At 37.6% G+C, this 22,760-nt stretch overlaps 1 protein-coding gene across 1 annotated transcript in view; it reads right to left on the bottom strand.

Annotated features, from left to right (window-relative positions):
• FAM120C (family with sequence similarity 120C) overlaps positions 1-22,760 on the bottom strand; it is a 133,839-nt gene that overhangs the window by 12,321 nt on the left and 98,758 nt on the right. The window contains 2 exon segments of the mRNA XM_037823779.1: positions 308-446; positions 7,759-7,873. Coding sequence (XP_037679707.1) covers positions 308-446; positions 7,759-7,873 — 254 coding nt within the window.

The raw sequence follows: 22,760 nt of genomic DNA, 5'->3' as shown, positions 1-22,760 counted from the left end.
CTACTAACCTCCTCTAGGAAGTTTGACACTCTTAAATTAGTTACCCCTCCTCTGTGTTACCACTGTAAACCTCTATCTCCATCCTTTCTATATTAAATTGAATTAAATTCTGTGTCCCATGTCTGCCATTAAGGCAAATAATCTTTTTCATCAAGGCAGGGCATTTGCTGAACTAAACTGAAAACTGGCTTTAAAAATGGAAAGTTAATGGCTCTTACCTTAACAGAAGGATTCAACAGTTGGGCATTTTCCCAAGGGCACCCTGATTGACACTAGTTCATACCAACCTACGAGAATACATACAAACCCCTTTCCTGGCCCACCGACAGAAACCACTTGCATGCCAAAACATCCTTGATCCCTGGATGATTTGCTGCCTGCCCACTGGCCCACAACCATCCCAGCAATCTCCAGTTTTCCTCCTTGGGGTGGGATTGAATGAAGACCTGGCAAGACAGGAAGAATGCAATAAAGAACAGTAAGAGTAAGGTAGAATGATAGGTGGAACAAAAGATCCTTTCGTTTCCCTACTCTGCTTATTTCCACTTCCCTAAGATAAAAATATTCCACAATTCAAAAAAGGGTTATGGTAGAAACAAATATAGGGGGAGGGGATTGAAAATCCATATACTTTTCACTTTAGCAAGTGGAAGTGGGTAAGATTCATTTTTCTGTTGTAGAAACTGGCACATAGTAGGCATTTGAAATTCGTTGACACCTTAAAATTTAGTAATTGGAAAATTATAGGCCAAAACCACATTTTTGTACAAATTTACATAACTACACACTATAGGATTAGGTAAAGAGCCCACAACAAACTAAATTGAAACTAATGAAACTAAACAGTAATTTATAATTTAAAAAGCAAGAATAGCAACAGTTGAAAACCAGGATCAATTCAAGACAAGTTTCATATTACTCTCCTTAAAAGAGAATAAATTCCAGCTCTGTGATGGTGTGCTCACAAGCACAGAACTTTGTAATTTGGCACAAAAGCAATCCCTCAGAGAATACCAAATTCTAGTAAACCTGTCATTTTAATTTATGCAAAGAAACAAAATTTTAAGAGCCTTAAACTCATTTAGCAGGTTATTATTAAAGAGCCCTTCATATATATAAAAATGAGAATCTAAGGAACTAGAGTGTTAGCTACTCCTAAGAGGGACAAGAAAGACTTGCATTTTGGGGGCAGGAGCCTCCTTGTGGACACCAGTAACTGCTGATCAGATTAAGCATCACTGATAGCTGGGCAATGGTGAGGACCAAGAAATCTGGCCTTAATTAAGGCTTCCTTCTGAGATGTACACAATAAATCAACATGCAAAGAATCAGAGTAGGAATCTGTAAGTTACCTTAAAGGGATGGAATGGCTGATGATTACCTGACTGAACAGGGAATTACAAGAGCAGACTTACACACTGCTCATCTAAGCACAGCCTTGCATTCGACATTCATATTGAATTTTGTGACAAACTTCAACTTCCAGCTTTATTATTTTTAAAATGTGGAACAATAATGAACACTTTCAACCATAGCAGTAACTCTCACCTGAACACAGAATCTCTGTATTTCATGTTTAAATGTCCACATTAAAATACCATGTAAGCTTTATATCAATGTTAAATTGCTTTAACTTGATAATTGTACTTAAGGTAGTTACATAAGAGAATATCTTCATTCTCCAAAAATGTACATGGAGGTATTAAGTGTTCAAGGAGCATGATGTATAAACCCTTCTATCAAATATTTATAAAATCGATAGATAGCCAGATAGATAGATAGATAGATGCATGGATAGATGGATGGAGGGATGGAAAGATAGATAGAAAGATGACAGCTAGATGACAGATCAATAGGTAGGTAGGTAGGTAGGTAGGTATGTAGGTAGGTAGAAAGAAAAGGAAAGGAAAGGAAAGGAAAGGAAAGGAAAGGAAAGGAAAGGAAAGGAAGGAAGGAAGGAAGGAAGGAAGGAAGGGCAGGTAAATGTGACAAAATTTTAACGTTGATGAATCTAGGTATTTGGGAGGGGGTCTGTTGGAGTTCTCTGTATTGGTTTTGCATTATTTTTGCAATTGTCCTGTATGTTTGAAATTATTTCAAAAATTTTTTGAAAATATAGAAAAAACTAACCTGTTTCACCAGGGGATAGGTTGTTTGAATTATGAGGCTCAGTATCTCTAACTACCTAAGCATGACTGTCTATTCATCTTTCAAGCCATTCATAGCTCAGGTGTCACTATCATTCATACGTGTGTGTGTGTGTGTGTGTGTGTGTGTGTGTGTATTTGTGGACTGTGACTTATTTCTCTCCATACTTCTTGAGCTGAAGGAAGTAAAATGCATCAAGTGTACCCTCAGAGTGGAAATGAGTACATCAGGATATCATAGTCTGCCCACAATGACCATTTAATCTTACCTCCCATTGCTCTTCCTCCAAGCTCCTGTGCACATTTGCTTATAGGGGATGAATGAGTTAACCAGCAACCATGAAGATACAGTTTATATGAGTTATAGTTCTCAAGATTAATAAAGCAGCTCCTGATTTCTGTGTCAGTCATTTCATCAGTTTGGTTGGCGAGAATCAAATCCTTGGAGACCAATTACCTCTATGGAGAGTGGTCTGGGAAGTCAGTCGACTTTCTTCCCTAGGCAATACCCCTCCATCTCAAAAAGCTGCTCTTCAAACTACCATAATAGCACAGAAGGTATATGAGAAAATATGTATATGTGACACTGCTGATTCTTTAACTGGCAATAATTACTGTTTGGGTTATTATGAAATAGATTGAGGATGGAAAATACCACATTCTTAGGTACTGACCTGCAAAGCCCCAGCTCCTTCCTTGAGGGGGAGGTGGCAATGAGCCCATGGCTCGGGAATAAAGTGAAACAGGGTACAGAGAGGGCACCATAGGAGGTACAAAAGTAGGTGATGGAAGTAGAGCAGAAGGTGGTGGATGATTCATGTTGACTCCTTCAAGGATACTCTGTCTCATCTTTTCCACTTTGGTTGCCAGGTCAGCCTTCAAATGAGGAACAGAATAATAATAGCAGCTGCCATTTTTAGAACATCTCCTATGTTTTAGGCACTGTATTGGGCACTCTAGGTACAGTCTCACAGTTCTACTTGCATTAAGGGAATTGAGGCCTGAAGTTAAATGGCTTTAGGCTACATACTCAGGAAGCCTGTCTAGCACCAAGGCTACCACTTGGTGGCACGATACCACAGTACCATCACACTAGTTCTGACTGAGGGCTTGTGAGGCACAATGACTAGGTCAAGGAAGAAAAACAGTAAGTATTACTGATAGTCTATTACATGGCCAGCAAAAGGCTAAGCCATATTTTAAGGGGGGAAGTAATACAATTAAGTAAAAGAGAGAACAAAAACCTGACATATAAAACTTTTAGCCTTTACCTCCACACCCAGGATCAGAGATTCTGAGCTCTGTCCAGGATAAGCCTATTCCTCTAGTCCAGAGATTGGCAAACTTCTTCTGAAAAGGGCCATGTTGTAAATATTTTAGATGTTGTGAGCCATATTATCTCTGTCACAACTACTCAACTCTGCCATGAAAGCAGTTACAGACAATACATAAACAAATGAATGTGGCTGTGTTCTAATAAAATTTTATTTACAAAACAGGGGGCAGGCTGGGTGTTGGGGATGAATCATGCCCCCCCACAAAAGGTATGTTCAGGTTCAAACCTCTGGTCCTGTGGGTGTGAACCCATTTGTAAATAGGACCTTTGAAGATGTTTTAGTCAAGATGTGCCCAAACTGAATGACAGTGGACCGTATTAATCCAATATGGCTGAAGTCCTTATAGGCAAAGGAAACTGGACCCAGAAAGAGAAGCCCCAGGGAGGAACCAGAAGGCGGAAGTCAATAGAACCTGGAAAAGAAAGGAGAAGACGTTGCCATGTGAATTGATTCCCATGAGATGGAAAAGCCGAGGAACCCCAAAGACTGCTGGCCAGCAGAAGATACTGACCCTGGGAAGAAGCAAGCCTTCTAGACTCTGAAACCATGAGCTGATAAACTCCTATTACTGAGCCAACCCACTGTATGGTATTCGTTTTAGCAGCCAGGCAACTAAAATAGTTTTTGGTACCACAAAGTGGGGAGCTGCTATGACAGACACCTACAAATGTGGAAGCAACTTTGGAATTGGGTAATGGGTAGAGGCTGGAAGAATTGTGAGGCACTTGATAGAAAAAGCCTAGATTGCTTTGAAGATAATGTCAGTAGAAATATAGACATTAAAGCTATCCCTTCTGAGACATTAGACAGAAATGAGGAATGTGTTACTGGAAACTGGAGGAAAGGTGATCTTTGTTATAAAGTAGCAGAGAACTTGGCAAAATTGGTTCTGATGTCAGATGGAAGGCAGAAATTGAAAGTAATAAACTTGGATATTCAGCTGAGGAAATTTCCAAGCTAAGTGTAGAAGGTTCAGGCTGGTTTCTCATCAAAAAGTAAAATACAAGAGGAAAGAGATAAGCTGAGAACTTAAGTGCAAAGAAACCAGCAACTGATGATTTGAAAAATTCTCAGCCTACTCAGGTAGTGTGCCCTGAGATGAGGGCCAGTAATGGGTCTATCAGGGCCTCCCTGAGTCTCCAGAGAACAGGGCTCCATGTAAGGGTTTAATGGAAAAACTCTTTGCGAAAGAGGTTGTGCCTGAACATGGATCCATCCAGACATCTCAGAGGAATTCAGGATTGGAAATGCAGTTATCCAGGAAGGATCTGTGGAAAGTTGTATTGTCTGATGGTTTGGGCCCCCTGGAACCACATACAAAGCCAACAAGGTTTTTGCAAAATTTGTATGAACAGAACCACTGCCAGCCTGGACTGAAAGAGACAGAGAAGGACAAGTTGAAGGAAGAATAACTTCAAGGCCAGAACCATGGAAGCAAAGGTCTCGACTGAAAAGATCTCCTCAGACCAAGAGAGCAGACCCACCCATATGTGAGGAAAGGGTGGGTCTGCCTCTGTGCATGGAGGGAGCAGGCCATCTGCACAGGTACTTGGAGCAGACAGGCCTTGTGTCCCATTGTTCAGGAAAGCGCTGCTACCCCAAAGCTTGGAGATGGTGGGGCCTGTGCCTTGGCATTTGAAGAGAGTCTGGCCACCATTTGAATGTGCAGAGAAGGTGAGGTTTACACCCCAGCGTTCAGGAAGAGCATGGCCACTGCATAAGTGCTTGGAATGGGGTGGGGCTGCTGCTCCATGAGGTCAAGAGAACAAGGAAGCCACAGATCACTCTCAGACCCTAGAATCTAATGGAGTTTGCCCTGCTGAGTTTTAGATTTTTGGGGGCCTGTGACCCTTGTTTTCCTTCCAGTTTCTCCCTTCTGGAATGGGAATGTTTATCCTATGTTTGTCCTACTATTGTATATTGGAAGCAAATAACTCATTTTCTAGGTTTCACAGGTCCATTAAACAGAATTTTGCCCCAGGATGTACCACGCTCAAAATGATTTTGATGAGACATTGTACTTAGCATTGTTACTGAAATGACTTAAATTTTTGGGATGTTGTGATGGAATAAATGTATTTTGCATGTAAGAAGAACATGTCTTTTTGGGGTCCAGAGGCCAGACTATTGGGATTGAATCATGTCCCCCATAAAAGGCATGTTGAGGTCTCAAACCCTGGTCCTCTGGGTGTAAACCCATTTGTAAAGAGGACCTTTCAAGACTTTATTAGTTAAGGCATGCCCAATCTGAATGAATGTGGATCTTAATCCAATAAGGCTGAAGTCCTTATAAGCAAAGGAAATTGGACCCAGAAAGAGAAGCCCTGGGGAGCAACCAGAAGCCAGAAGTCAACAGAACCTGGAAAGGAAAGAAGACGTTGCCATATGCATTGATTGCCATGAGATGGAAAAGTCAAGGAACCCCAAAGACTGCTGGCCAGCAGAAGATACTGACCCTGGGAGGAAGCACGCTTTTTAGCCTCTGAAACTGTGAGCCAGTAAATTCCTATTGTTGAGCCAACCCATTGTAAGGTATTTGTTTTAGCAGCTAGGAAACTAAAACACTGGGTTTGGCCTGCAGCTATAGTTTGGCGATACCTGTTCTGGTACTTCAGCTCATTTCCTCCAATTGGACAAAAGGGTAAGGCTTCCCTTCCCTTGCTTTCCCCCATCCTTCCTAAGGCTTTATTTCAAAAATACCTCTGCTTCTTCCCTGTCATTTACTTTATTACCCTCTTCTATTTCCAAACATAGTTCCTTTACAAAAAAATCATCACTTACAAAAGTGACTTAGAGTTTTTGTAGATAAAGGAAATGGAATTCTAACAAGGAAAGACATATAATATATCTGAATATTCCACAGGGAAGAACTACTCTGAGTAAGAAAAGGAATGTGAAAACTTTTAAGCTCTCACGCAAAAAAAAAATTCTAACATATGATCTTCCTATATGTTCATATGAGACTCTGGGCCTTTGGGACCATGATTAACTAAGTTAGGTTAAGGTCAGATACATTTTCCCATTTCTGCTTCCTCCCTCCCCAAAGTCTGCTCCTTTCCCCTCCCTATTCATCCATTCCCATAGCTGATCAGAAATGTCCCTTATTCGCTGCCTGACTTGCTGGTACCGGGCCATCACAGAGCTCAACCAGGGATACTCGCTCTCGGCCTGCTTTAATTAGCTTGCTCTGGAACATATAAAACATATATAAATATTATTTACTAAAATTTTTAAGATGTAGAAAATATTTGCCACGTTAAGTGAAAAAACACAATATATAATTACATAAACTATCTCAACTATGTAAAAAAATGCATGACAAAGGACTGGAAGAAAACATCAAAATGTTGACAGCAGTTATCTCCAGTTGGTGTGTTACATGGCTTCAATAGGAAAAGAGCACATACTTTCAGGTCCTTACTTAAGTGTGGTCTAGAGTCAGTAGTTGCTCTAGGACCAAGGAATTTTACATTTACATAAAAAAGACCCACCCCCCCCCATTTGTCTCAGACTGTCTTTCTTTTAGTTAAGATTTTGCGAACCTTATTCACTGATATTTTAGCTTAAGATTTTGAAAATCTTATTGACTTATATTTTAGCTTACCCTAGGACCTTAAAAGGCCATGACTACGGGTCAGCTAATATTCATTGTGTACTGTGTTCTGAAAATATGTCAGACACTATTCTAAGTGTTTTACATGGATTACTTTATTTAATATCCTCGCAACCCTACAAGTAAGGAAACTGAAGCTAGAGAGGTTAAGTAACATGCCCAAAGTCACACAGCTAGGAAGTAATGGAGTCAGGATTCAACTCCAAGCTGCCTGGCTTCAGACCCTGCCCTGTTTACTAGTATGTTCTACTGCCTTCAGTTACATGGTAGACTTATTTTATTCTTTATGCTTTTCTGTACTTCCCCCTAAAACCCATTATGTATTATTCTAAAGGCGGGGGGAGTGGACATTTACTCAGAGACAAGAAGGAGACACCAGGATAAGTTTCATGTAGTACAAGATCTAAGGATCAGAAACCTTATGGTGGTCTATGGGCCATGATTTGCCTTGTACAATATCCATCTTTTCTGTCCATTCTCAATACCAGTTTGATAGCAGGGAAGCAGGCACCTATTGGTTTTATTAATAGGCATAAATATTTGGTTAAAGTAAATCAAACATTTACCCATAGAACTTACTCTTCTCCCCAGCTCTGGGGGAAAAAAAGACATGAAGTTTATTTAAAAAAAAAAGAATTTAAACCAGAGTGGATCAAATTACCTTGAGTTCTTGGAGTTGATCGGGTTCATAAAGCTGGGTAGACACTGCCTGTGCAAGGAAGGTGTCTAGCTCATGGTGATGCAGGATTCGGCCACCAGGCCACTGAATCATGTACCTAGAGAATAAAACATTATTACTAAGCCACAAAGGATCACTTATTTATTTTACAAACATTTATTAAGCTAAGAACCTATCATGGGCCAGGACCTATGCTAGGCTTTGGCAATTGCAACTGAATGAACTAAAAGAATCTCTGCCTTTGAGTCTAGGTGGTAGAGGAGATAGGCACATACAACAATGACAGGACAGTGTAAGTACCAAGATAGAAGAATTGTTAGGAGAGTATGAAAGCACAGAGGAGAGAGATGGTATGGAAGAGTGAGGGACAGCATTCTGAAAACAGTTGGCAGGAGCTGAGTTTCAAAGGGCTTGTAGAAATTAGTGGGTCAAAAAAATGGGAAAGGATGTTCTAAGTTGAGAGAACAGCATGTATGAAGGCATAGAGATATGGTTCAGTACAATGCAGTACAATTCAGTACAATGCACCAGGTTCCACATTGCAGGAGTTAAGCATGTCTGGAGTGACAGAGCATGAAGAGTCTTGAAAAGAGTATTGTGGATTTGGACCTTTATTCTAAAATTATAGGGAGCCATTTAAGGATTTTCATCAAGAGAGTGGCATTGATTTCTAAAAGACCACTCTGGTGGCTCAGAGGGGAAGAGGCAGTTGAAGAGGCAACTGCATCAACCTGTAGCCAAAGAGGGCCTGACCAAAGTTCTGAGTGAGAGGATGGAGAGGGCCAGGGCAAAAAGACAAGAACTATCAAGGAGATAAATCTATAGGACTTGATCAAGGATTTTATGGAAGGGGGTGAAGAAAAGGGAAGAATCTAAGACTCCTAGAATTCTGGCTTAGGCAGATGGCTGGATGATGGGGCCATTCACCAAGATAAGAAATCCACTAATTAAACAGTAAATATTCATTGAATGCCTATGAATTGAATATACCCTACTATGCTAGGCACCTAAGAATGCAGAAAGAGGGAGGCAGAGAAATGAAAAACCTATCAGAACAAGAATATACCCTACTATGCTAGGCACCTAAGAATGCAGAAAGAGGGAGGCAGAGAAATGAAAAACCTATCAGAACAAAGTCTATGCTCTTAGCTCCTAAAGGCCCACGAGACAGTGATCATACATAACCATTGGAACCAAGCAACTTTGGAAACTTGGCATTTAAAGAAAGGGGTGGTCTCTTCTGAGTGGCACTTGGAATGGGCTCCTGGAAATTTCAGCCCAGTTACTACTACCAAGAGGCAGTGCAGATCCCAGGAAAGAGCCTGGGCTCTGAAGCCAGACAGCCTGTCTTTGAATCTGTAACATGCCATTTAGTAGCTGTGTGACCTAGAAACCACCCTGAGCTGCTCTTTTCTCATGTGAAGTGATCACAACAGTGCAGGCACTCTACAATAGTTACTCTTTCTTCGGACCCAAATTGTTCTTTATCTGAACCAGGATCATTCTGGGATTTCAGGATATGCCGTTGCTTCTTTAGGAACAAAGTTCTAAATAACAGGGCTACTCAGGAAGGATCTTCCTGAGGCACACGTTTTGAAACTTCCCTTAGCCCAGAATACTTATTATCTTTTTCCTCACCCACACTTTCTCCACTTGGAAAATTTATTCATACTTTATGATCTACTTTATACTTTTGGTGCTACATTATTTAGCACACAATTCATAGCTTATACCTTTTATCAATATGAAATTCTCCTTTGTACTAGTTACTGCCTGTTTTGCTTTGAAGTCTATTTTATCTGATACTAATATTGTTTCTTTCTTTAGATTTACAGTGCCTCAATTTTCCTTTGCCTGTTATTTTTAAATCTTTCTATCTTATTTTGTTGGCAAAATGTAAAGCAAAAATGGAAGACAATGAACAGAAATGATATTATAGTGGGAGACTTCAATACATTATTATCAAGCTAAGAGATATAATGTATCTGTAAAATATACTTAGAGTCACAGATCTGAATAATACAATAAGGTTCAAATGCTTGATTGATTTCAATGAAATTAAAGAAACACACTTCCAAAGACAGTACAAAGAAAACACTTTCTTTTAAAGTGTCCATGTGAGTTCCCATGAGGGCTAGGATCTTGTTTGTTTGCTCTTATTTGTCTGCCCTTGTTTATCTTATTATCCCTCGCTGATTATCAACTACCTGGCATAGTACACGGCATGGGCTAAATACTGATAAATACTTATTGAAGGACTGACTGAATGCATCGACCAGACCACATAAATCTCCCAAAGCAGAGTTGTACCGGTCACATTCTGACCCCTACACAATAAAAAGTGACCTAAAGGAGTCAAGTATGGGAGACAGGCAGGCTCACAGAAAGACTAATAAATGTGAGAAGTGTGATTTTACAAGTTGAACAGATTGTTCTGGGTGCTCTAAGGAGAGTAACTAATTTTGCCTAGGAGAATCAGAGAAGGCTTAACAGAGGAGAGAACATTTATTTACCAAGGGATTTGAGGTTTTGTTTGGTCTAGCTTGCACTTTAACATTAATGTGCAATTTTTAATGTATCTTGTATGTCTTTCTAACCTTAGTACATTGCGTAGCAGAGTGGATGCTCAATAAATATTTGCTGAATGAAAGAGCCAATATCAGGATATTCAAAAGGAAATGCTAACTCCATCTTTTGGCTAGCACCTCTATTCAACTCTATCTTTTGGCTAACACTTAAAAGAATTATGAGACAGAGTGTAGAGTCTAATGAGGCAGGCGTGGAAGGCTCAGAAATGGGACAACATGAAAAAATAGTAATTATTAAATCAACCAATATTTAGTGATGTTCATTATGTGCTACTTTTTGAATTCCTCTTAAAAAACCATACCATTATTAATTTACCGAGGTACTTTCTCAATCTCAGTGATAAGATGGCATCTTTATTATTACTATTAATAATATTTAAGTTATAATGCATACTATATATAAGCTTTATAGAGTATAATATATACAGTAAGCTATAAGTTGCTCATACTAATACCATTTACTAAATGCCTATTATGTTCTAGACATGATACCAGGAACTTTATATACATACATGGTATCAAAGAATACCGACTTGAGTCTGCCATCCTTGGTTCCAATCTAGGTTCCACTATTTCCTTTGTATGTGACTCTGGGCAATTGCCTTACCCTCTATGGGCTTTAGTCTGTTCATCTCTAAAATGGAGATAATACTACCTACACCTCATAAGCTCATAATAAGTAAAGGAGAAAATGCATGTAAATGGACTTAGCATAGCGACTCGTACAGCAGCACTCTCAGTTATCATGTGTAACTGAACTAATTATGGTATAATCTTTCCTTTACCATTTGGTGAAGCCCCATTTTATCCTACAAAGAACTATTTTTATCCCATGTATTCTATGTTTATTTTTCATGCCAGTACCACACTGATTTAATTTTGGAATACATTTTAATATTTGGTAGCCTTTCCTTTTACTCCATTTCTTTTAATTTTAAATAACATTTATTATTTTATCTGACTTTAAATTTCATTCTTATTCAGAAAATGTAGAAAATTTTTAAAAAGTATTAAAAAATGAGAATTAAAAAGTGAAATCATTTGTAACTCTACCATTTGGATATAGCCATATTAAGATTGTTATGATTTTGGCTTTTTTCTTATTAGGATCTTAAATTTTGATTTTTTTCTCTCTCAATACAATATATAGAATATTGTTTCTGCTCTTTTCACTCAACATAATGCTCTAAGAATGTTTTTCTCATTAAATGCATGATTTTTAATGACTGCACATTCATCATGTGGTTTTATCATTTTATTTAAATATTTCTGTATTATTGGAACTTTATACTGTTTATACTTTTTCTTTTATAATAAATAAATAACACTGCAAAGATACTCACATATAGAAATGCTTGTTTGTATCTGATTATTTATTCCCTTAGGACAGATTCCTAGAAGTGGAATTATTATGTCTATGGTTATGTCCATTTTAAAGGTCCTCAATAAACAATGTAAAGTTGTTTTCTAGACATGCTTGTCCCAATTTACAGCCTTTCTCCCAGAAGTACATCACCATGTATTGTTATCTTTAATGTTGGATGATGCCTTTTCAGGACTATTCCCTGTGTGTACCACAGTTCCTGTCCTTGGATGACTATGACACTGTCCGTTATATATCTTTACATTACGATTGCTGGAGTGACTTTTGTTTCTTGTAAGCAAATATGTCTGAAGAGAGTGTCATTTACCTGTTTTTGTTTTAGGGTGCTAGTATTTAAAAAGCCTTTACATATTGAGAATATCAACACATTGTCTATTCTAACTGTTGCAAATATTTTCCCAGTTTGTCATTTGTCTTATAATTTTATTTTCTGGCATTCAGATTTTCAGTTTTTATGCAGTCACTGATCAGTTTTACGTAGTTACTGATTTTGTCCTTTTCATATCTTCTTTTTTGGGGTGGGGGGCGGTGTTGTCAGTCTTTATTTTTTCTTTAACACTACTCACTTTTTAAAAATAAACTTTTAATTTTGGAATAATGTTGGATAAACAGGAAATTATATTAAAAAGAGCCCTGTTGAGGTAATATTTGCATATCATAAAATTCATGCATTTTAAGTACAGGATTCAATGATTTTTAGTACATTTACAAAGTTTGGTAACCATCATCACAGTGAGTTTTAGAACACTTGCATTGCTCCAAAAACATCCCTTATGTCCATGTGCAGTCATTCCCTGTTCCCACCTAGAGGCAACCACTAATCTACTTTCTATCTCTATAGATGGACATTGTATATAAATGTAATAATACCATATGTGGTCCTTAGTGTCTGGCTTCTTTTATTAGCATAATTTTTTAAAATTCAATTTTATTGAGATATATTCACATTCACATAGCATACAATCATCCCCAGTGTACAACTGTTCACAGCACCACTACATAGTTGTGCATCACTACATTCAATTTTTGAATATTTTCATCACCATACACAAAAAAGAATAAGAATAAAAGTTAAGTGGAAAAGAGCACCCAAAACATTCCATAACCCCCATCCCTCCCTATTATTCATTTAATTTTAGTCCTCATTTTTCTATTCATCTGTCCATACACTGTATAAAGGGAGGAAGAGCCACAAAGTTTTCATAACCACACAGTCACACAGTGTAAGATATATAGTTATACAATCGTCTTCAAGAATAAAGGCTACCGGGTTGCAGTTCAACAGTTTCAGGTATTTCCTTCTAGCTATTCCAATACACTAAAAACTAAAAAGGGATATCTATATAATGCATAAGAATAACCTCCAGAAGGACCTCTCAACTCTATTTGAGATCTCTCAGCCACTGAAACTTTATTTTGTTTCATTTTGCTTCCTCATTTTGGTCCAAGAAGGTTTTCTCAATCCCACAATGCCAGGGCCAAGCTCATCCCCATGAGTCATGTCCTATGGTGCCAGGGAGTTCCACACCCCCAGGAGTCACATCCCATGTAAGGGAGAGGGCAGCGAGTTTACCTGCAGAACTGGCTTAGAGAGAGAGTCCACATCTGAGCACAAAAGAGGTTCTCTGGGGGTGACTCTTAGGTACCATTTTAAGTAGACTTAGCCTCTCCCTTGTAGTAACAAACTTGAAGGTTGAGGGCTTGGCCTTCTAATTTGGTAGCCCCCAATGCTTGTGAGAATATCATTAATTTCCCAGGTGTGGAAATTTAATGTTTCCACATTTTCCCACAGACCCTCAAGGGGGCTTTGCAAGTACGTCTTCGTTCTCTGCCAGAATTGTTCTGGGATATATTGGGGCTTTGTACTAACCTGCATAAACCAACCAGACCTCACTTCCTAGTCAGTGCTCCATATAATTATATTGTTTGAATAAGGACCATACAAGTCAAATTATATAATGTGTTATATATATATATCTTGCACCTAATAAACCTCTCTTCCTTTCGCCCCACACAGCAGCCAAAGCTTCAAAAACGCCGTCAATATCATCCTTTACCCTTCAATCTGATTTACCTTAGTCCTAACCAAGTCCATTACATTCATATCTCTAATTGAAGTCTGACCTCTTTTTTCACTCTTTAACATTTGCTGTATGGGGTAATGCTGACATTCATAGCTGCCAAACTCTCGCTGTGAGTCTCAGGTGTCACACAAATACCAAAAGTCCCAGGGACTGACCAGGTTATACACAAAGACCTCAGCATCTCAGAATTTAGAAATAACCATTACAACTCAGGAATAGATGTAACTGCTATAAGAGCTTACAGTCTAGGAACCTTTACAATTAGCCTTCCCCTGATAACCTGTGCTCTCAGACTCAATTCTCAGAATTTGCACGTTACAGTTAGTCCATATTAGTGAGGCATTCTAATATTTTTCTTTTCATTTCTGGTTTATTTCACTCAATATACTGTCCTTAATGTCCATTCACCTCACAATTTCACTCCTTCTTGTAGCAGTTCAATATTCCATTAACAGTTCACCATTCTATTCATCAGTCGATGTACCCTTAGGTCACTGCCATCCACTGCAAATTGTGAAAACTGACACCATAAACCCCACTGTTCAAATGTCCCTTCATCGCCCTCTTTTTAATTATTCCAAGTATATATCCAATAACCAAGTTGCAGGACGATATGGCAACCCCATGCTTGGCTTCCTGTGGAACCACCACACTGCCCTCCAGATGGGCTGCACGATTCTACTTCCCCACCAATGGTGATTAGGTACATCCCTTACTCCACATTTTCTCCAGCACTTGTAACCTTCTGTTTTTTAGGCAGTTCTATTCACACACATCCTAAGTAAACAATCAGTGGTTCCCTGTATAATCACATAGTTATGCATTCACCAACACTATCTATATAAGGACATTTCTATTTCTTCCACAAAGAAAGAGGAAGAGGCAAAAAAAGTAAAAAGAAAAAAGAAAAAGAAAAAAGGTGCAACTAAAAAGAAACAAAAGAAAAAATTAAATTAAAATAAAATACAATAAAAAAGTCAGATAATACCACCAACACCAAGAATCCTCATACCCCTCCCTTTTATCCCCCTCTTACAGACAATTAGCTTTGGTATATTGCCTTTGTTACAATTAGTGGAAGCATATTATAATGTTACCATTAATTATAAACTCTAGCTTGCATTGATTGTATTTTTTTCTCCAATACTACCCTATTTTTTAAATATTTATTTTATTGAGATATATTCACATACCATGCAGTCATACAAAACAAATCGTACATTCGATTGTTCACAGTATCATTACATAGTTGTACATTCATCACCAAAATCAATCCCCGACACCCTCATTACCACACACACAAAAGTAACCAGAATAATAATTAAGTGAAAAACAGCAACTAAAGTAAAAAAGAACACTGGGCGCCCTTGTCCGTCCGTTTGTTTGTTTGTTTCCTTCCCCCACCTTTCCAATCACCCATCCACAAACTAGACAAATGGGAGTGTGATCCCCATGGGCCTCCAATCCCACTGTCACCCCTCATAAGCCACATTTTTATACAATTGTCTTCAAGATTCATGGGTTCTGGGTTGTAGTTTGATAGTTTCAGGTATCCACCACCAACTACCTCAATTCTTTGGAACCTAAAAAGGGTTGTCTAAAGTGTGCGTAAGAGTTCCCACCAGAGTGAACTCTCAGCTCCTTTTGGAATCTCTCAGCCACTGAAGCTTATTTCATTTCCTTTCACATCCCCCTTTTGGTCAAGAAGATGTTCTCCATCCCACGATGCCGGGTCTACATTTCTCCCCGGGAGTCATATTCCACATTGTCAGGGAGATTCACTCCCCTGGGTGTCTGAGCCCACATGGGGGGAGGGCAGTGATTTCATCTGCCAAGTTGGCTTAGCTAGAGAGAGAGAGGGCCACATCTGAGCAACAAAGAGGCATTCGGGAGGAGGCTCTTAGGCACAATTATAGGGAGGCCTGGCCTCTCCTTTGCAGCAACAGTCTTCTCAAAGGCAAATCCCGTGGTAGAGGGCTCAATCCATCAAACCACCAGTCCCCTACATCTGTTAGCCCATTTTTTAAAATTCATTTTCATTGAGATATATTTACATACCATGCAGTCATACAAAGCATACATTCAATTGTTCACAGTACCACTATATAGTTATGCGTTCATCATCAAAATTAATTTTTGAACATTTTCATTACCAGTATTCTTTTTTACTACCCCATTTTTAACACCTTGCAAAGTAGACATCCTTTGTTCTCCCTCACATAAAAATGTATCTGTACATTTTATCACAATTGTTGAGCACTCTAGGTTTCACCAAGTTATACAGTCCCAGTCTTTATCTTTCCTCTTTCCTCTTCTGGTGTCCCACATGCTCCTAACTTTCCTCTTTCAACCATACTCACAGTCATCTTTGTTCAGTGTACTTACATTGCTGTGCTACCATTACCCAAAATTGTCTTCCAAACCTCTCACTCCTGTCTTTTCCTATCTGTCTGTGGTGCTCCCTTTAGTATTGCCTGTAGCACAGGAATCTTATTCACAAACTCTCTCGTTGTCTGTTTGTCAGAGAGTAAACTCTCCCTCATATTTGAAGGACAGTTTTGATGGATATAGGATTCTTGGTTGGTGGTGTTTCTCTTTCAGTATCTTAAATATATCACACCACTTCCTTTTTGCCTCCATGGTTTCTACTGAGAAATCTGCACATAGTCTTATCAAGCTTCCTTTCTTTGTGATGGATTGCTTTTCTCTTGCTGCTTTCAGGATTCTCTGTCTTTGACATTTCATAATCTGATTATTACATGTCTTGATGTAGGTCTATTCAGATCTGTTCTGTTTGGGGTACGCTGCACTTCTTGGATCTGTAATCTTATGTCTTTCTTAAGGAAGAGGAAATTTTCATTGATTATTTCCTCTATTATTGCTTCTGCCCCTTTTCCCTTCTCTTCTCCTTCTGGGACACCCATGACACGTACATTCATGTTCTTCATGTTGTCATTCAATTCCCTAAGATGTTGCTCATATTTTTCCATTCTATTCCCTATCTGCTCTTTTGTGTGTAGGATTTCAGATGTCCTGGCCTTCAGTTCATGAATCTTTTCTTCTGCCTCTTTAAATCTACTGTTGTATGTCTATTTCTCCATTGTGTTTTTTGTTTCTTGTATTGTGCCTTTCATGCCCATAAGTTCTGCCAAGTGTTTTTTCACTTTTTGATTTCTTCCTTATGTTCTCCCAATGTCTTCTTTATATCCTTCATCTATTTTGTCATATCTTCTCTTAACTTGTTGATTTGATTTTTGGATTGATTTAGGAGATTTGTTTGATTAATAATTAGTTCTTTCAATCCCTGTATCTCAGTTGAGGTGTAAGTTTGTTCCTTTGGGCCATATCTTTGTTTTTCCTAAGGTGACTCAAAATCTCTTGTTGTTTAGGCATCTGGATTTCCTTGATTACCACAATCAGATTTTCCCAGACCAGACAGGCCCTGGCCTCAGGAGGAAGCTGTAATCAGTATCAGGTTTCCCGGAGCAGCAGGTTATCACTTTCCCATGAGGCCTCTAGACTCCATGCTTTTCCTATCCTGCCCAACAGGTAGCACTTGTTCAGCCCACAGCTCCCCACTGGTGTAAGTCCCTCAGTGGACCCAGTCCTGGCCAGGGGCTGAGGTGCCAAGCTCAAGTTGTTTCTGGTTTGTTTGTTTCCCCCCAGGCTCTGGGGTCTGAGTTCCCTGAGGGAGGGCAGCCATTGAGCTGGGCCCTGCACCCCTTTTCTTAGGGAAGATACACCATTTAGGGAGTTATGTTATCCAATTGAATTCCTCTTTTGTCTTTCTGGCTCTCTTAACTCCACCCTTGCCTGGGTCAGCATGGAATTGAAAATGCCTGAGGTTTTCTTTAATGAACTGCTTAGAATGAGAGAAAAAAAAATGGAAAAAGAGCAAAAGCCCCTTTTCAGAGCCAGCCTCAGCCCCTCAGTTTTGCTGGTCGACCAGAGTTTTGTACCCTGTTCTCTGTACCCCCTGTTTTGGGACACAGCCATTCTGCAGCACTCTGAGCTCAGCTGTCTCCAAAATCCTCTGTTTTTATTTAGTCATGTATGTCTGTGTGTGGATATATATACATATATATATATGTACTTTTGCTTCAGCGCTATCTCCTCTCTGCTGGGAGGAACCACAGATTCCTGTTTGCTCAGGCCTATTTGTGCTTGTATGTTGTATTAAATAGTCCAAATTTTTTAAATTAAAACTACAATTTTAAACTGAGCTACCCCTCTATGCTCCAACAGGGAGTGCTTCATTCTCACGTAGCAAAGTTTTGCAGCTTGGCCTGCTGTGCCAGGGGAAGGGGTGCCGGTCTGCAGTTTTTACTTACTTTATGCTGCAATCTCAGCCATTCCACCCATTCCAGGCTGGTGTATGATGTGTGAACAGTCATGGATATCCCCCAACAATTGTTCCAGACTATTTATTAGTTGTTCCTGGCTATTTACTAGTTGCTCTAGAGGACTAACTAAATTCTACACTTCTCTAGGCACCGTCTTGCCCTACCCTCCAAAATTTTTGTTTTAATTAAGCTTTTAATTTTGATATTATTGTAGATTCACACACAGTTGTAAGAAATAAAACAAAAAGATTCTTTGAACACTTGACCCAGTTCTTTCAATGGTAATATCTTGCAAAACTATAGGACATTATCAAAACCAGGACATAGACATTGACAGAGTTAAGATACAGAACAGTCCCATCACCACGGAATCACCCATGTTAACCTTTTATAGCAACACACATCTCTCTTCCCCATTCTATGTCCCTAACCCCTGGCAACCACTATTCTGTTCCCCATTTCCATGGTTTCATCATTTCAAAAAATGTCATATAAATGGAATCATACGGTATGTAATCTTTGAGGATTTTTTTTTACACTCAGCATAATTCACTCAATTTTCATCATAGTTGTTGCGTATATCAATAGTTGGTTCCTTTTTATTTTGAAGTATTATTCCATGGTATGGATTACAATAGTTGATTTAACGTTTCTTTAAGAAACTGCCAAATTGTTTTCCAGAGTGGCTTTACCATTGTACATTCTCACCACTAATGTCTGAGTGATCCAGTTTCTTCACATCCTTGTCAGAATTTTGTATTATCACTATTTTTTATTTTAGCCATTCTGATAGGTGTAGTGACATCTCATTGTGATTTTAATTTGTATTTCCATAATGGCTAATGATGTTGAACATCTTTTCATGTGTTTATTTGCCATTGTAAATCCTCTTCAGTGAAATGTCTGTTAATGTCTTTTGTCCATTTTCTCAGTGGAATGTTTCTTTTGTATTTTTTTTGCTGCTGAGTTTTGAAAATTATATATTCTAAATACTAGTCCTTTGTCATATATGTGGATGGCAAATATTTTCTCCTACTCTGTAGCTTTTCTTTACATCCACTTCACATGGGCTTTCAAAAGGCAAAGGTTTTTTTTTGTTTTTGTTTTTGTTTTTTTTTTTTACTTCTGATGAAGTCTAATTTATCACTTTTTTCTGTTATGCATTATGCTTTTGGTGCCTAGTCTAAGAACTCTTTCCCTAGCCCCAGATCCTGAAGATTTTCTATTTTATCCAAAAAGTTTTATAGTTTTCTGTATATGTTTAAGCCTATAATTCATTTTGAGTTAATTTTTTTATAAGGCATGATGTTTAGATAGTTTCATTCTTTTTGCCTGTGGATTTCCAATGATTCCAACACCATTTCTTGGGTGTCTATTTAAAAATTTATAAAATTTCTTTCATCAGTGTTTTCTAGTTTTTGGTATACAAACCTTATATTTCTTTTGTTAAAATTATGCCTAAGTATTTCATTTTTTGATGTCAGTAATAAAGGACTTGTTTTCTTAATTTCATTTTCAGAATGTTGATTATTAGTGTATTGAAATACAATTGATATTCATATGTTGATCTTATATCCTTGATCTGAATTGATTCATTTATTAGTACTAATAATCTTTTAGTGGATTCCTTAGAATTTTCGTTTTACAAGATCAAGTCATTTGCAAATAGATTGTTTTACTTCTTCCTTTCAATTCTTTGTGCCTTTTGTTTCTTTTTCTTGACTTATTGTGCTAGCTAGAACTTTTAGAATGATGATGAATAGGAAGGGTAAGGGTAAGGGTGTACATCCTTGCCTTGTTCCCAATATTAGGGGGAAAGTATTTAGTCTTTCACCATTACGTAGGATGAGAGCTGTGGATTTGCCATAGATGGCCATTATCAGGTTGAAGAAGTTCCCTTCTACTCCTAGTTTGTTGAGCATTTTTATAATGAAAGAGTATTGGATTTTGTCAAATGTTTTTGCTGTTTCTTCTAAGATGATCATATGGTTTTTACTTTATTCTATTAATATAGATGATTTCATTTACTGATTTTCAGATTTTAAGCCAACCTTGCATCCCTGGGATGAAGCTCACTTGGTCATAGTCTATAACCCTTTTTATATGTTGTTTGACTCAGTTTGCTGCTATTTTGTTTAGGATTTCTGAGTCCATAGTCATAAGAGATATTGGTCTGGAATTTTATTTTCATTTGTGATGTCTTTGTCTGATTTGGTTTTCATGATACTTGTCTCAGAATGAGTTGGGAAGTGTTCCTTCCTCTGGTATTTTTTTATTTTTTTTTTTGGAACAATTTGGAAAGGATTGGTTTTAATTTTTCTTTAAATGTTTGGTAAAATTTATCAGCAAAGACATCTGGGCCTAGACTTTACTTTGTGGGATTTTTAATTACTAATCCAAGCTCTTGTTACATGTCCATTCAGATTTTTTATTTCTTCTTGAGTCAGTTTTGGTAATTTGTGACTTTCTAGGAATTTGTCAATTTCATCTATGTTATTTATTGGCAAACCATTGCTCATAGTGTTCCCTTATACTCTTGTTTATTTCTCCAAGGTCAGTAGTAAAGCCTCCTCTTTCATTCCTTATTTTAGTAATTGGAGTCTTCTCTCTTTTTTATTTCATCATTCCAGGTAAAGGTTTGTCAATTTTGTTGATTTTTTTCAAAGAACGGAATTTTGGTTTCATTAAATTTTCTCTGTTCGTTTTCTATTCTTTATTTCATTTATATCAAACCCAGTCTTTACTATTTCCTTCCTTCTGATTCCTTTGGATTTAGTTGGGTCTTCTGGTTTCTTGAGGTGGAAGATTCGGCTATTGATTTGAGATCTTTCTTCTGTTGTATTACAGGTGTTTATAGCTAAAAATCTCCCTCTTAGCACTGTTTTAGTTGCATCCTGTAAGTTTTGTTATGTTATCTTTTTGTATTCATTCATCTTCAAGTATTTTCTAATTGTCCTGTGATTTCTTATTTGACCCATTAGTAATATAAGCATGCATTGTTTAATTTTCACACGTTTGTGTATTTTCCACATTTCCTTTTATTACTTATTTCTAATTTCATTCCGTTCCGATAACATACTTTGTATGATTTTAATAATTTTAAATTCATTGAGTCTTGCTTCATAGCCTAAGATAAGCTGTATCCTGGAAAACATTTCATATGCGTTTGAGAAGAACACATATTCTGCTGTTTGAGGGTAGAGGGTTCTATAGATGTCTGTTAAGTCTAGTTGGTTTATAGTGTAGCTTAGGTCTTTTATTTCCTTGTTGATCCTCTGTTTAGCTGTTTTATTCATTTTTGAAAGTGGGATATTGAGTCTCCATCTATTACTTTTAATTGTCCATTTCTCCCTTGATTTCTGTCAGTTTTTGCTTCATGTATTTGGACCCTGTTGTTGTTAAGTATATATGTTTATAATTGTTATATCTTCTCTTATGGATTGACCTTATCATTATAAATAGCCCTCTTGTCTCTATTAACATTTTTATTGCCTTAGTGTCTATTTTGTCTGATATTAGTATAGTCCTTCCAGCTCTTTTATGATTGTTGTTTACATGTTATATCGTTTCCAATCCTTTTATGTTTCACATAAGGAATCTAAAGTGTGTCTCTTATAGATAGCATATAGTTGGATTTTTTTTTCCATATCCAATCTGACAATCTCTGTCTTTTGTGTGGATTTTTAATACATTCAAATTTAATGTTATTATTGATATGGTTGGATTTACATCTGCCATTTTGCTTTTTATATATCACATGTTTTTTGTTCCTCTATTGCTTCTTGTCTTTTTTAAGTGGAAAATTCCTAGTGTAACAATTTAATTCCTTTAATGATTTTTAATCCTTTTTTTTAGTTATTTTCTTAGTGGTTGTTCTAGGGTTTCTAATACACATCTTAAATTCTCAGTATCTACTTCAGAGATATACAAACTTAGTTTCAGTGAAACATCAATACTTTATTACTATATAGTGACATTCCTTCCTCCTTTTTGTGGCATTATTGCTATTTATACTGCATCTACACAAACCCCAAAATACTTATGTTATAATTATTACCTTATATAATTGTGATGGTTTGAAACTGTATGTACACCAGAAAAGGTCATGTTCTTAAAGCTAATCAGCTCCTCTGGGTACAGACCTATTGTACATGGGACATTTCAATTAAGTTATTACAGTTGAGGCATGTCCCAGGTAGGTCTTAATTCTCTTACTGGAGTCCTTTATAAGAGATGAAATTAGAGAATAAAAAAGAGAGAAGCTAAGAGAGAAAAACACACAGAAACTCAGAAGGAAAGCCACAGACGAAGCAGCCAGAAGCTGAAAGCAATGAAACCCAGGAGAGAAGGACCAGCAGATGCTGCATGTACCTTCCCATGTGACAGCAAAGTCCAAGATCATCAGCAATGCTTCTTCAGGAAGAAGGTATCGTCCTGTTGATGCCTTGATATGAACATTTCCACAGCCTCAGAACTGTAAACTTGTAAGTTAATAAATCCCCATTGCAAAAGCCAACCCATTTCTGGTATTTAGCATTTCATCAGCTTTAGAAAACTGAAACAATAATCATATGTCTTTTTAAAA

The sequence above is a fragment of the Choloepus didactylus genome, assembly GCF_015220235.1.
Source record: "Choloepus didactylus isolate mChoDid1 chromosome 24 unlocalized genomic scaffold, mChoDid1.pri SUPER_24_unloc2, whole genome shotgun sequence".
NCBI lineage: Eukaryota > Metazoa > Chordata > Mammalia > Pilosa > Megalonychidae > Choloepus > Choloepus didactylus.
This window is presented reverse-complemented; position numbering and strand designations above follow the sequence as displayed.